Source organism: Pollicipes pollicipes, unplaced genomic scaffold (genome assembly GCF_011947565.3).
Source record: "Pollicipes pollicipes isolate AB1234 unplaced genomic scaffold, Ppol_2.1 Scaffold_4740;HRSCAF=5597_pilon_pilon_pilon, whole genome shotgun sequence".
Lineage (NCBI taxonomy): Eukaryota > Metazoa > Arthropoda > Thecostraca > Pollicipedomorpha > Pollicipedidae > Pollicipes > Pollicipes pollicipes.
The window spans coordinates 36,713,677-36,728,385 of NW_023596545.1; the positions used below are offsets into that span (position 1 = coordinate 36,713,677).

At 56.1% G+C, this 14,709-nt stretch overlaps 2 protein-coding genes across 2 annotated transcripts in view; one reads left to right on the plus strand and one right to left on the minus strand.

Annotated features, from left to right (window-relative positions):
• Positions 1-9,222, plus strand: part of LOC119098555 (collagen alpha-1(I) chain) — a 26,500-nt gene extending 17,278 nt beyond the window's left edge. The window contains exons 2-9 of the mRNA XM_037221518.1: positions 2,536-2,664; positions 3,290-3,387; positions 4,037-4,147; positions 5,564-5,845; positions 6,843-6,983; positions 7,247-7,447; positions 8,047-8,157; positions 8,715-9,222. Of these exons, the coding sequence (XP_037077413.1) occupies positions 2,536-2,664; positions 3,290-3,387; positions 4,037-4,147; positions 5,564-5,845; positions 6,843-6,983; positions 7,247-7,447; positions 8,047-8,157; positions 8,715-8,968 (1,327 nt within the window). The 3' untranslated portion in view covers positions 8,969-9,222. The remainder of the gene's footprint in view (positions 1-2,535; positions 2,665-3,289; positions 3,388-4,036; positions 4,148-5,563; positions 5,846-6,842; positions 6,984-7,246; positions 7,448-8,046; positions 8,158-8,714) is intronic.
• On the minus strand, positions 9,184-14,469 carry LOC119098300 (INO80 complex subunit B). The gene is made up of 7 exons (XM_037221222.1): positions 14,351-14,469; positions 12,850-13,015; positions 12,175-12,286; positions 11,628-11,760; positions 10,779-10,882; positions 9,683-9,816; positions 9,184-9,271 (listed from the first exon to the last, which is right to left on the minus strand). Exons 1-7 carry the CDS (start codon positions 14,388-14,390, stop codon positions 9,184-9,186), a joined length of 777 nt encoding a protein of 258 aa, XP_037077117.1. The 5' UTR covers positions 14,391-14,469.
• Positions 14,470-14,709: the final 240 nt, after the last annotated feature.

Genomic DNA, 14,709 nt, shown 5'->3' on the forward strand with positions numbered 1-14,709 from the left:
GTTGGTGAGTGGAAGTTTGGCTGGCGTCCTAAGCTGCACTTGATAAGGCTAGCGTTTCTGTCTTCTGAGCGAAACGCCTCGGTCACCAGTCACCATCATAACATCGCTGGAAAATTGTATCCAAATAAGGCACATATTTGGTAATTAGTTTGTACGCTGGCAAGAAAATGCCGTGACTAAAATGAAGTGAGGAACCCAACAAAGCCGAGAGACGCAAAAAGATATCTACGGCGATAAAGCCCACACCGCTGTCTCTCCCTCCGCCTACGCAGTCCTCCGGCGTGTTCATTCGCATTCACGTCAGACGAACAATCTGCCCTGTAATATATTGGCGGTCTGCATTTGATATGTGCATCGACGGAGGTTATCGCATAGAGCTGACGTCGAGCAAGTAGAGACGCTTTTATTATGCTGTCAAGGAACGACTTTGATTGAGATATCTTTGGATGGCATGTGTTTGTCCTGAGTCCCAGGCGCGCACGTCGTGACGTTCAGAAACTGACGCCAGCTACGTCACTCACTCTCCCGCTCATTCCGAATTACCGGCAGACATTATCGGTGTTGCAAGTGGCGTGTGCTAAACGGGAGCCCGCATCGGACGTCCAGCCAATTATCCTGAAGTGCTGCTGAGGTCTGTCTGATGCCCCGATAGCAAGCAGGCAGTGCTAGTGGGCTGTCCTTAGGGCGGGCGGACCTCATCGTGGCTTCAGAGGACCGCGGCGCGGGGCTGCAGATGTTATATATATATGCATGTTTGCGGGTGGCGACAAACGTGATGGCAAGCGTTTTGTGACGAGGCTCGAAACCTTCGGCGAGCACTGACGACGTCGATGCTGCGGACAACCGCGTCGACTCTTGCGCCCCACAAGGGCGTCTCGTTGGCAGCGCGAGCGGCGACGGCGGCGCAGGCTCGGCAAGCAGCGCGACCACGCACGCGCCCAGGCCGTAACGGCAGCGCCAAACATGGCGGCGGCGGCGCATCAAAGCGGCTGTGTCCGCGCGCGCTAACGTGCCGTGGGGCGCCATCGTCGTCGTGTGATGTTGCCGCCGGGTCGGCCGGTCGCCGGCACGTGCAGGCAGCGCCGCCGGCGTCCCCCGTCTGGGCATACCCCGCCAAAGGCGCACGACGCCCCTTAGAAGTGAGGCGTGGACGCCGCTGATCGAGAGCGTGCCGTCGGGAGCGCTTTGTAGCGCCCGCCGACACTCACGGCGGTGTGGTAACTTGTTCGAGGTGCTTGAAGAATCTGTGCCGCTCATGTCGGACGCAGGGGGTCATCAGTATGCAGGGGTGTTGGCCCAGCGAAGGTCGCTGCCTTCTGATTGCCACGGTCCTGTTCGATACGTTTTGCACGGTTTAATGCATGTCAAGAAGGTATGCATCGGCAAATATATAGTTTATGTCAGGCCGCAAGAGCCCACAAAGGACTGGTGCCATACTGGCGATGGCCTCTCTGATTTGCGTGCGTGCATAAATGCAGCCATAGTGTCTTGCGGCATGGTTCGGTGACGTAAGAGTAACCAGTCTGGCAGTGGTTTTACATCGTGGCTTCACTTCCAGTCTGATATGTTTAGCGAACAAAAATGGTCGCTGATCGCAATGACTTGTCCCTAAGGGCTGGCGCGTGTTTTGAACAGCTTGGTCCACCTGATGCCTTCCATCGCCAGTTAAGTCGCCCGTGCAATAAGTACCAACGTCGGTTATGGGGAGGAGAATGCAGTATGGAAGCTGGTTGTACAATTTTATGACCATTGATATCCTCATGATAACTGTCACGTTGGTGACTACCAGTCACATAAGCTGTGCAAAACCCACATGAAAATCGGAGCCCATGATGGTGCAGCCCAGTAACAATGCATCGGATGCCTTTATTCGTGCTGACAGCCGAATGGGGAGTCTGGTTTTGTACTGGACCATCGCGCCGACGAGGTTGGCATAGTGCCAACGCACGTGGGGACATCAAAATTTGTACCGCTAACTTTGGGTTGCACTGGTTGCAGCCGTCTGAAGTAACGGCCGTTACCAACAAACGCCGTGGCCGACGGCGAGCATTATCCTTTCAGTCGTAATCATGCCATTGCGTTGCTCAGACCGGCGCCTTGTGGTCCACTGACGGATCGTCAGCCTGGATTGGCGGGACACCAATCTGGGCTAATACCCAGCGGTCCGACCCCGGAGTGGAGACCCTGCGACGTCAAGTCCGTCTGTAACAAGCGATATCGCCCCAGTAGTCACTGACCCCGGGGTAGCGAGTTCTCTGGCGGGTTGATGGGGGTCAGACTGGATTTTGCACTGCTTTTTTACGTGTACCGTCGTAGGGTAGATGCAGTCTTTCATAGATGATAGCAGTATATCCTTGCTCTGTCCGCCCCTCCCCCTTTCCCTCCCTCGGCCCTGCACTGAGCCCTGACCTCGACTGGCGGCGGCACTTGTGCTCGTGGAGGTGTAGCCCTCACAGGATCTAAACCAGGCGGTCGGCCCTGGCTGACTGGTCTGACCCGACTGACGGCGCCCTGACCCCTGACCCCTGTCGGCAGGAACTTCTGTCCGGTCACCGTGCAGCGTCAGGTCACGTGTCGCGTGAAGAACGGCACCGAGGAGTACGACGGCACGGACTACTCGAAATGCTATCGTACTGGCAACTGGAATGACTGTCGGCACACTGTGTTAGTACTTTACACCCGCCTGACTCCTTCCTTGCCCCTTTTGTGTCAGTAAACATCTGTTTTGTTGTTCCACATTTTCTTGGTGGCGCAATGCAGCATTTTCAAGTGGGAATGCACAATTTAGTTGATTTCGATGAAGATGTTTTGATTTAAGAAGTATTTTACTGTTGAAAGCTGGCTTATAGAAAACGTTAATCTCGTTTGCGATGGCATGTAGCTTCGGTGCACATCACATGCCCGTTTGAATTATTTCCGTTAAGGAAACCGGTTTTTTAACTGCCGATCATGCTGGACTGGCGAATATGAAGCTGACACCGTCAAATGAAAAATGGCTATTTTATGTCCTGAACAAATTAGGATTTATCCGAAAAATCCATGCGGTAGTCACTTCGAATCTCTGCTCCACCACATTGCCGTTACAGTGACCAGCTTGCACACGAGCCGTCTAGCTGCGTTGACAAAGACAGCCTCATTCCATCACCGAAGCTAAAAAATCCTTACTCAAAAACTGTTATGGCACGTTAATTGTTTGCAACAATTGGAACAGTGCATGTTTGCATTGCGAGTGCGAGCGCGTGCCGCACGAGGTGGCGGCCACCCCTGACGCCTGAGGTGGCTGTTGCAGGAGGCGGCGCCGGCCGAAGTACGTCACCTCATTCAAGATGGTGAATCGGGTCCAGTACCGCTGCTGTCCGGGCTTTGAAGGGGAGCACTGCACGGAAGGTGAGATGGTGCAATGCGCTGGTGCGGCTGTCAGTACATACATGCCCCGTTCGGTTGGTTCACTGGTGGTGATATAAGGGTGGCTTGGCCCTTCTTTGCGGGCTATGCACCAATGATCGTTCACAAAATGTGATTTGCAGCGCTGAGAAGTACACTGTCCACTGTCGATCTCACTACACTCTACTCATTCACACAAGTGTTTTAACTGCGCGCTTGTGCTGATCAGTACCTTAAATCTCCCTCGGATCGAAAAGAACGGGAATGAAACTAAACTTGTCAAATTGTAATGAGTGCGTAATGAGCACGGTTATCACGTAAATAATGGGCCTATCGAGCGCACTTGTCCAAAAATCACCCTCTGGAAGTCGAAGTACAGCCGCTGTCAGTAGCGCATGCTAGTAGAGGAACTCATGAAGACCCTTTCTCTCCCAACCTCTAATCGCGGCGCAGTCATAATTCTGATTCATCGGTATCACAAAGGGTTGGCATTGGCCAACGTTCGAATAGAACGTGAGCACGATGAGCGCTCTCTTTAATCCAGCTCGCTGAATGTGGCTGACGCATGAAGCCCACCGTAAACATGTGAAACCAAGGTCATAACCATCAGGGATGTACTAGTGAGGGATCCTGACTCTTTCGAGGTCCACAGCCTGCTTCACCTGCAACGACTTCACCCACGTCCTCAGTCGCGTGACCACGCTGGAGACGTTCGTCGGCATGAGGACGCCGTCCGGTATTCCCGAACCTGGATACACCTCACGTACGTACGCATATCTGAGCCGAGATATGCCCCACGTATGTACGCATATCTGAACCAGGATACGTCCTGTGTACGCACAAATATGTGAGCTCGATTAGGTCATACATCTGTCTGCAGGCGTAGTTTTCATGAGCGCACGTAAAGCCGTTCCCAAAATGGCAGACATATGTTCGCGTGTGACGAAGGCCCTGCTTTGAATTTTAGGGAGCGCCGACCTCATGGTCATATGGCATCTATTATGTTCGCCTACAGAGGTGGCCGAGTATATTTGTGACATGTACGCACGTATCTAGACCCGAGTATACACATAAGCATGTTCGTACGGCGATGATGTGCGTAGGACACAGGACGTGCATCTCACATGAACGTCACGCAACTTCGTAATTGCGTCATAATTTCGGTGGTATTTGCGTATAGCTTTTGTTACATACCACATGCTTCACATGCGCACGTCGTAACGTAATGGCCACAGCAAGGGCATGATGATATTGCACGAGGTATCAGGGCAGGCTGTGCACAGCCAAACGGACTCCGGCTGCGCACGCGCAGACGCATGACAAACGGGGCCCAGCCAAACGGCCGCGTTTGTCTGAGGTAATGCGTGCAGCAGTATTTCGGCCGTCCTTTCGGCCGTCCGCGCTGTCCTTTCACGGCATTGCAGCATCGTGACTCACTTACATCCCACGATCTACCGCTTTGCCGGCGAGTACCTGCGCCGCCCATGGTCTGACTGACGTGTCAGCTGTGATCCATGGTGCCGAGTACTTCTGGCTCGCTCGGGTGGCCACCTGTCGGCAGCAACGGTGCCAGTGAGACCTGACACTTATCGACAGCAGCGGTGCCAGTGAGACCTGACCTGCCACCTATCGACAGCAGCGGTGCTGGTGAGACCTGACCTGCCACCTATCGACAGCAGTGGTGCTAGTGAGACCTAACCTGCCACCTATCCACAGCAGAGGCACTAGGAGGGCCTGGCTTGCCGCCTGTCGACAGTAGCAGTGCTAGTGAGGCTTGACCTGCCACCTATCGACAGCAGTGGTGCTGGTGAAACCTAACCTGCCACCTGTCGACAGCAGCGGTGCTGGTGAGACCTGACCTGCCACTTATCGACAGCGGCGGTGATAGTGAGACCTGACCCGACACCTATCGACAGTAGTGGTGCTAGTGAGACCTAACCTGCCACCCGTCGACAGCAGCGGTGCTAGTGAGACCTGACACTTATCTACAGCAGCGGTGCTAGGGAGACCTGACCTGACCTGACACCTATTGACAACAGCGGCGCTAGTGAGACCTGACCTGCCACCTATCGACAGCGGCGGTGCTAGTGAGACCTGACCTGACACCTATCGACAGCAGCGGTGCTAGTGAGGGCTGACCTGCCGGCGGCGCGAGCACTGACCCGCTCCCTGCCGGCAGCGGCGCGGGGAGACATCCCGGCGGAGGAGGATGACCGGCAAACGAACCGGCTGCCGCCGGCCTGCGACTGCCCGCCAGGGCCGCAGGGGCCGCCGGGACCGCCGGGACCGCCCGGCCGGGTGGCCTCGGCGCGGTCCGACGGTCCGGGTCTACCCGGTGTGCCCGGCATGCCAGGGAGGGACGGGCTCCCGGGAGAGCCAGGTCGGTCGGGCCCAGAGGGTCCGCCGGGCTTGCCAGGTCTGCCAGGGCCCGCTGGACCGCCAGGACCCGCCGGACCGTCAGGTGAGATCTACGTTATGAAAGGATGGACGTCCCAAAATGAAACCCCCCGTTTAAAGTAATTTGTGTCCATGCAAAACACATCCTTGTCATGCATCACCAGGGGGAGTGCTAAAATAGATGCGCACTTTTGAGGGTGACCAGAGAAGGCCTAAATTTTAAATCAAACCAAGCATGCTGCTTATTTAACAGTGGTGGCAATAGCGTTTTGGATTGTAAAAGATGGGTCCCAGTCCTTCACCTCTGCAACATTGCAACCAGTTACGTTTACGTTGGGTCTTCGTGTCCATCGCACGTAGCACCCCTCACCGCTGTATAATCTCATCGCTAATGACGTCATAAAGGAGATACATCCAAACGAAACATATCCCAAACCAATTGCCGTAAAGCTCATGCCCTGGTTTTAGAATAAGCTGTCGCTGTTCTTCAACGCCCTACAATCTGGCTATCTCCGTTCAGAGCCAAGCATATGAGTGAAACGTTCCCCTTAACCCCTGCGAAGGGTGACGGACAGCGTGTCTCTTCCACGGTTTGTAAATGTCTGGTAGTGCGTCGTCTGCCACATATCCCAGGTCACACGCGAGTGGGCAGCTCTGGAGGGCTGGGCATGCACGGTTCGGCGCTAGCTTCCACAGGAGAGCGCCGCTTACGATGCTAAAGTGCAATGACTAGAGCGCCGTGCTTTGCCGCTATTGTCACTGCGATTGTCATGCAGCCTTGATGGTTTTGAAAAAATCAGCCAGTGTATTTGGGTGCTGGACGGGGCCTGTGCACGATTAACGACTGTCGAGCTAAAATTCCGACAAAATGGTTGCAAACATCCTGATGTCTATCGTTCTGCATGCAGACCAAGGTATTTTCTCAGAACCAGTGACGGGGTAAGGCCTTTCAAACGGAACGCAACCCCTCCCCGACAAATAAATTTTAGTGTTGTCGACACGTGGCACGTGCCCACACCACACGCCATCGCGCCCGCCGTTACAGTCCGCTCTTGCGACAGGGGTACCCGGTGAGGCGGCGGAGGGTGGCGGCAGGGCCGCGCCCGGCGCCGGCACCTCGTTCGAGCCGGGACCGCCGGGTCGGACGGGTCCAGCCGGTCTGCCCGGACCGCGAGGACCGCCCGGACTGCAGGGAGACCCCGGTACGTGCGGACGTGGAGCGCGTCCGTCAAGGGCGCAAAACGCGTGGTGTTGGTGGGAATAACGTTGGAAGACCGGAAAGGAGGTCTGTGGGGTGTTTGACATCTCTTTGACGTAATCTATGATACAGACCCGAGCCTCTTTAAAGCTTTGACGCTCATTGCCTCCAGCTCGTCTGTGACGACCTTCCACGGCGTTCTCGGTCGCTCTGCAGCCCTCCCAGGCTGCTGCCCGTAATTCTGATCCTGGTGCTCGTGATCCGCAGGTCTGCCGGGTGTGGTCGGTCGGCCGGGCCCCACTGGATCTGATGGCGCGCCTGGAGAGCCGGGCCCGCCCGGAGGGCAGGGCTTCCCCGGCCCGCCCGGGCTGCCGGGAGCCAGCGGCGCCACCGGTCTGGACGGGCCGCCGGGACCGGTGGGACCGGTGGGAGCCCCCGGCCTGCCCGGACTGCCCGGCACCGCGGCCGGTGAGGCGGAGAGCGGCGATCGGGCCGGTCCGGGCCGGGGCAGGATCGCGGGTTTGTTGGTCCGCAGGCACACGCGCTAAGAGATGAAAATAAAGCAAGGTCGGAAAAGCGAGTCAGCAAGGGAAGGGTGATAAATGGTCACGACGTTCTCATCGGGGAGATGCAGCTCGTTCACGACGGTTCAGTAAGGTCAAAAGAGAGCAAGAACTACGGTTACGGCATGCCTGGAGAAAGCACTTTTAGTGAAGACGCTCCGAATCTCGCAGCAGTGCTGGATGTGGTGCAGATGCTGCCGTAAAAGTCTCGACTCTGGTAAACGTGATTAATTTGTAGCTGGTTCCGCTCGGTAAGGAACCGCAGACGTCTTGCAAAATGCAGTTGAACACTGCGTGCCACATCCTGTAGACCGTCCGAATAAGGCCCCGCATTTAGTTCTGAGCAGCTACACATTTGTGTCGATTCTACCCACTGTTCCGTGCGCAGCCTCCCTGTGACAGTGCATCCCCTTGTGCCTCCGCTCGGCCGACAGCAGTGTGCCAGCGACCCGCAGCGCGCGCGCCGGCGCCTCCGCCATGTCTGACCGTCCGGTCGCCCCTCAGGCGAACCGACCGGCGGCGCCTCCGCCGCCGAGACGGCGCAGATGAGGGCGCAGATCACCGACCTCAACGGCCGGGTGCAGACGCTGGAGCGCCAGCTGCAGGAGCTCAGCGGTACGTGCACGCGCCGCGGGAGGCTAGAGCGGTCGTCAGAGCAGAACTAGCAAAGAAGAGAGACATCCTCGTCACCGAACCTAACGCAGGCAACGTTGTTTGAATAGCTTTATCATCGATGAAATCGAGTGAAACCATCCCGGTGAACTAAAGTCACATGATGAACATCCGTCCTTGCCCATAAATTATAGGGCGTTTGTCACTGGCAATGGCGAACAGCCGTCCTTGCCCATAAATTACAGCGCGTTTGCCACTGGCGGACATCTGTCGCACGCTCATTACTGCGCTCGATTGGCGGGCAGCATCACCGCACAAACACACATGTTACGTCCAGACACATCGAGTGCAGCGGTCCTGATGCTCGCTACGCGATCACAGCCGAAAACCTCAGCCTCGCATCTCCCACCCCGCTCGGGCGCCGCTGGACAGCGTCCCGAGTCCCGAGTCCCGAGGTCAGAGTTCCACCGAACGTCTCCGCGCGCTCTGTTTGACTCGTGACGCCCCTCCCCCCCCCCCCCCCCCCTCTCCCTGGCCTCATGGGCTTCTCCGCCGTGCAGAGAGCGTCCGGGCGCTGGCCGAGTCGTCGGACGGCTTCGACCCGGGCTTCTCAACCGGCGACGACGAGGACGGCGGCCAGGGCAGCGGCCTGGTGCCCGACGACTACGACTACTTCGACGGCGACTACGCCGACTACGGCGCCCGTGAGCGGCGCGGCTCGCGGCGCGCCGCCGCCGGCCCCAGCGGGACGCGCGCCGGGGCGGCCCGGCTCGCTGCCGCCAAGAGTGGCCGACTACGACAGCAGCAGCTGTAGCCGCCGCCGCGCCGCCGCGCCGCCGTTACGCGACCCCGCCCACTGCCGATTTGTACGTGTCCGGCCGTCTGCCGCGGGCCGTCAGCGCGCCGGAGTCTTTCGCGCCCCGCCTGCTTCTGCGCGGCCGTCGCGCGCCGCCGGAGCCGACCGCGCGCGCCGTAGCGTGGCGCACCTGCGCTCGGCCCGGGCGGGGAGCCCGCCCAAGCGTCAATACACTAGGACCGGCTGGCTGGCGGTCTTCGGAGTGCCGCGTTGGCGTTGAAGCAGCGCAGACTGCAGAGCGACACGCCCGTGCGCGCGCAGCTGTAGCGGCGCAGGTTCCGGCAGCCGGCCACGCCGCACAGGCGCGGCTTCGGCGGCTCCCTGGCGGCGGGACGGGCGTCAGCGGAGCGATGGTAACTTGCCGGGGGCGCCGCCGCGAAGCGGTTTCGAAGCAATTAACAGTTGCTGTTGCAGTTATGGGCGCACCTGGCGCCGCCAAAACAAATCACAAACGCTGGGCTATGAGTAGTGAGAGTAAGGCTACGGTCGCAGAACGCTTAACTAGACTGTCCAGTATATCTAACGTCCGGTCCACACGCTCCCGCCGTTGGAGGGACCGTACACCGCCCAGCCGGACGACCGGAGGAGGCTGCCGGGACCGGGCAGCTGGGACCGGCCGCGCCGGCGGCTGACCTGGGCGGCTGGGCGGCCAGCGGCGGCGGCAGACCGGGCGGTAGGCTCAGCTCGGCGCCCTCTGTCGTCTGCCGGTAGGTGACGGCCGGCGGCGCGGCCCGCGAGCGGGACCGGCCGCCGCCCCGGCCCGGCCGCGAGTCGGCCTTGTTCAACAGCCGGCTCACCGTCTTCTTCTGCGAGCAGACAGGCGGCGGGCCGGGTCAGAAACAGAGGGTTAGACATGGGGGCCGGGTAAGAAAGGGGGGCCTGGTCATACACAGGGGCCGGATCAGACGCGGGTGTCGGGTCAGACATGGGGGTCGAATCAGACACGGAGGGCCGAGTCAGACATGGGGGCTCGGTCAGACACGGGGAGATAGGTTAGACACAGGGACCGGGTCAGACAAGGGAGTGGGGTCAGACAAGGGAGTCGGCTCAGATAAGGGAGCCGGGTCAGACACGGGGAGATAGGTTAGACACAGGGACCGGGTCAGACAAGGGAGTGGGGTCAGACAAGGGAGTCGGCTCAGATAAGGGAGCCGGGTCAGACACGGGGGCTGGATCAGACACGGAGGGTTGGACATAGGGGCCGAGTCAGACACGGGAGCCAGGTCAGACAAGGGGGCCCGGTCAGACACAGGGGCCGGGTCAGACATAGGGGCCGGATCAGACACAACAGCCGAATCAGACACAGGGGTCGGGTAATCAGACACGGAGGGCTGGGTCAGACACGCGGGCTAGGTCAGACACTGAGGGTCAGACATAGGGGCCGGATCACACACAGGGGCCGGGTCAGACACAGGGGCCGGATCAGGCACAGGGGCCGGATCAGACACGGGGTTGGGTCAGACAAGGGGGCCGGGTCAGACACAGGGGTCGGGTAATCAGACACGGAGGGCTGGGTCAGACACGTGGGCTAGGTCAGACATTGAGGGTCAGACATAGGGGCCGGGTCGGACACAGGAGCCAGACCAGACAAGGGGGCCGGGTCAGACACCGGAGGGCTGGACGGGCGGCCCAAAATAGGGGGTATCGCGCGGTCCCGAGCCCGTCGAAGTACACCAAGAACAGAATCATTGGTGCCGTGGAAAGCCACGCGCACGATGCCTGTGACCGTTACACACGCGCAAACGCTGGATTCCGGCGTTATGGCTACCTTCTCCTCTTCTCGGTGTTTCTTGGCCTGCTCTCGGCGTCGCTCCGTCTTCTTCTTGTGCCGCTCAGCCATCTCTGCCGTCATTTCAGACTTGGCGCGGTAGCCTGAAGCATATCGAACCAGAGCAGTTAGTTCAACGGCAAGGTATTTTGAGGTGTTCTCTATGCTCGTGAATTTTTGACACAATGGATACAAATTTGAAAAGTGTGAGCAACGAGTGCATGAAAATTTGTAGCACACAGGATTTATATTTTTAAGCCCGATTTTCAAGTTATCTGTGCTGTTAACATTGCAACTGTTTAATGCAAAGCCGCAGCCTCCCACACAATGACGGAGTGATTTGTCAAAAGCTACCGTGTTGTGAAGTTTGAGCACCTTGCCGAATAATAAAATGGAACCTTCCAAACATACTTCTTTCACACCCAGTTCCATGCCACCACACTGCCCGCAGTCCTGACGAGTGTTAATAGCCGCGACGAAACTGAGCGGGTGCCGTGCTCCACACACGCAGATGACTCGAGAATTGAGCGGCTACGATTGCGACGAACGCAGGCGCACGCTTCAATCAATGTGAATGTCCGATGACGCACAGAACATCTCACATCACTGAGCAAATCCGACTAATCGCGCCAATCGCCGCGAGGGATGAGACGGTGGTGTCCTCGGCCAGACCCAGACTGGAGAGCGATCCGCGCCCCCGCCCGCGGTCGCTGGGCGGAAGCTCCTCCAGCTGCGCCACACCGTCCCTTGAAACACCCCTACCCCTCTTCCAGCTCCGCCACACCGTCCCTTGAAACATCCCCCCCCCCCCTTTGCGACTGTAGCCCGAAGGGGCCGCGTCTGACTCACCCGACGGCAGCGCCACCAGTGGCTCGGCCGGGAAGCTCTCCAGACTGTCGTCGCCCGAGCGTTTCTCAAGCAGCGCCCGCTGCCGGGCCGTCATCAGCAGCGGGTTCCGCATCTTGCGCAGCTCATCGTCCACCTGCAGCGGCGATGGATGACGTCACCCTACGGCGCCGCACGGGCCATTTGATGACGTCACATTATGGTGCCGCGCGGGCCGACAGCAGCGGACAGACTCTGCGCTTTGGAGGACGGGCGGGACGGCACAGACGCGGCGCTGGATGGAGAACGTTTCGAAAACCACCTCCTTACAAACGCCTGTCTGATGAATCCGCAAACGTTTTATTTAGAAAATAACAGCGCGTCTTGCATGCGTCGTCAGGTAATCCAGGCGCACGCTATACGCGCGACTGCACAACAGCGCTGCTGGAAAGCGAACAAGCCCGACAGCACTGGGCCTATGCCTGTCCGACCGTCCACCTCGCAGGTAAGTGGCCATACGTGTGCGAAGGCAAGCCGCCATCAACTGCACAGCGCTCAACCACTGTCTCACCTGCTCCAGCTTGCCCTCTTCCAGGGCGTCCAACCACCGCTCCTCCTCGCTGTCCGGGTCGGCGCCCTTCTTCCTGCGCTTCCCCGGTCGCGACTGGCCCGCCACGTCCGGTCTGTTCACGGCAAAACACGCACGAAGAAGTCAGCCGAACTGCGTCAGACGCACCGGGACCGAGCCAAAGCATCGTGTCCGCCCAACAATATGCACACATGGACTTCCTGATGGCACCGTATCATAAGTATCATCATATATATATATCATAATAATCATTAGATATCATCATTTAGATAATGATGATGGAAATAGATTGTTGATAAATAACAAGTGTAACATGACGTTTGACGCCAGACCGCTAAATGCGCACGGCAGGGCGAGCCGGCGCGGGAATGTTGGCGGTGACAGCGGATCCCATGCCGCCACCACGCCTAGTCCAGCAATCAGGGCCTGCAATATGTGATGATGGCCTGGGCTCACAGGCACCGTGACTGCCTGGTCACAGTGTCCATACCCACAGCGAAGCATATTTAGTTTGACTGATAGTGATTGTGTGAGCCTCGAAGTCCAGCCTGTTCAGCATCTTATGACTGGCTCGCGATATCGGGCAACTAAGACCAACATGATCAAGGAACAGCACGACTCTGACAAGATACAGCAGTTGATTAAGGATTTTCTCACCCAGGAACTTCAGGACTGGTTCTGAAGCTCCTCTTGAGCTTTGGTTTTGAGCTAGATGGTTCTGCATCATCCGCCGCTCCTGTACGCTTCGCATATGCTGGTTGAGGTCTGTACCGTCCCGCCTTTGATGGTGTCAGTGGTTTGAGACTTTCCACAGGAGCATCAGCTGGAAATACATGGAAAACTGAAGCTGAAGCAGCATCAGGACATGCCTTTCATATATGCACCACAATGTATGCTCATGACAGAATGGCTCAGCTTAATGCTATTGGTTTGATGATATCCCAATGGCAAACTGCACAAGGAATGTGAACAATTACCTTTACAATTTCCAAATACAAGTAGTTAATTAGCAAGAAAATGAGTTTTCTCAAATGCTGGACTCCTAATCCATAGAGTGAAGAGCATATTATAATACTGAGGACACAATGGCAAGATACGTAAGAACTGGAAGCTACCAAAGGCACATCCAAATCTTTCTGGCTTTGAGAAGCAGAGACCTAGAAAAACATTGAGGCCTGTTGACACCCATACAATATATCTAAGAAAGTAGGGGAACAATATGCTGCACATTCTGTGGCTCATCTACAGCATTAAAAACTCTGGACATGTGTTTCAACAAGCGGGATGATGTCCTAAGCTGTGCATGAATCACTTTTAATTTATTGTCAGTTAGTAAATGATCAAAAACATCATTCTGAAACAGGAGTAACTGGGTCGTGACAATGTGTCAATCTAAACCCACTGACAAAGCAATAAATGGTGCTGGAATTGCTCGAACACAGTAATAGGACATAGGTCTATATGAGCAAAGCTATGGGGGTCACAGAGGCTGTGGTCAAGAGATTATGTGTCAGCAAAGAGATTTACACTTATTGCTGGACAAGCTTTTATGACCTCAGTCTTAAATTGCAGGAGTGGGGAAACCTAACCTTTCACACTCTTCCCCTCCCTTCAGAAAGATTCTTGTTGCACAGAGTCTGCCAACCACGGCAGATTTTGGCCCGACCTCAATGGAGGAAAGGTGCAACATGGCTTTTAATTTGGGGCATGTTATCAATATATGGATGCAGAAAATACTAAATTTTAATGTTGGGGCATCATAATGTCTTCTTTAATACACAAAATCGATAAAATCACAGAAAATGATTGAATATGATGGCAAATTGTTTTAGGGTGTAAGACTGGTGAAAATATGTCCCAAGTGAGCAGGTAATGTTATAGGGGGAAATTAAGGTCTAAAAAATGCCACAAATGAGCAATTAACTATCCTATTTGAGGAAAGATGCTGTCTTCCTCTATTCTTTGACATGTTTGCCATGGGTTGCAGACTGGGGCCATATGCATGTTCGCAAGCTATGCCTAGCAAAAATTATTGTGATCCAAGGGTCTTCCCTAAAAAACAATATCAACTTAATTGTGGCAAGAATGGTGATAAGCTGTGCAATCCTTAATGAGTCCACCGAACCATTCGGAAAGGATGTTGACAGACCCAACATACCAGATTCAATAAAGATGAAATCATCTTCGTCGAAGTCCATCCTCAGTTTGGCGAAGGAGGTTTTGGTAAGAATAATCGCGGCCCCAGAACTGAGTCCACTTCTCCGGAGCTCAGGTCCACCCAAATATCCCGTCGCTTTCTGACATCAAAGTTATATGCCATGATTATGTTTCTTCGCGCCGCTGTCCGATATACGGTACGAACTGTAACCTTTGCGTCATATATGCCCTAAAACAGTATTAGAACATGGCCAGTAAATACAAATCAAAATTTGGAAGCAAAGCTTTATTTGCAATCATTACGCAGAGTGTTTATGTTTGCAATAGTTCTTTAGCTACCGAAGCGAATTGAAGCATACA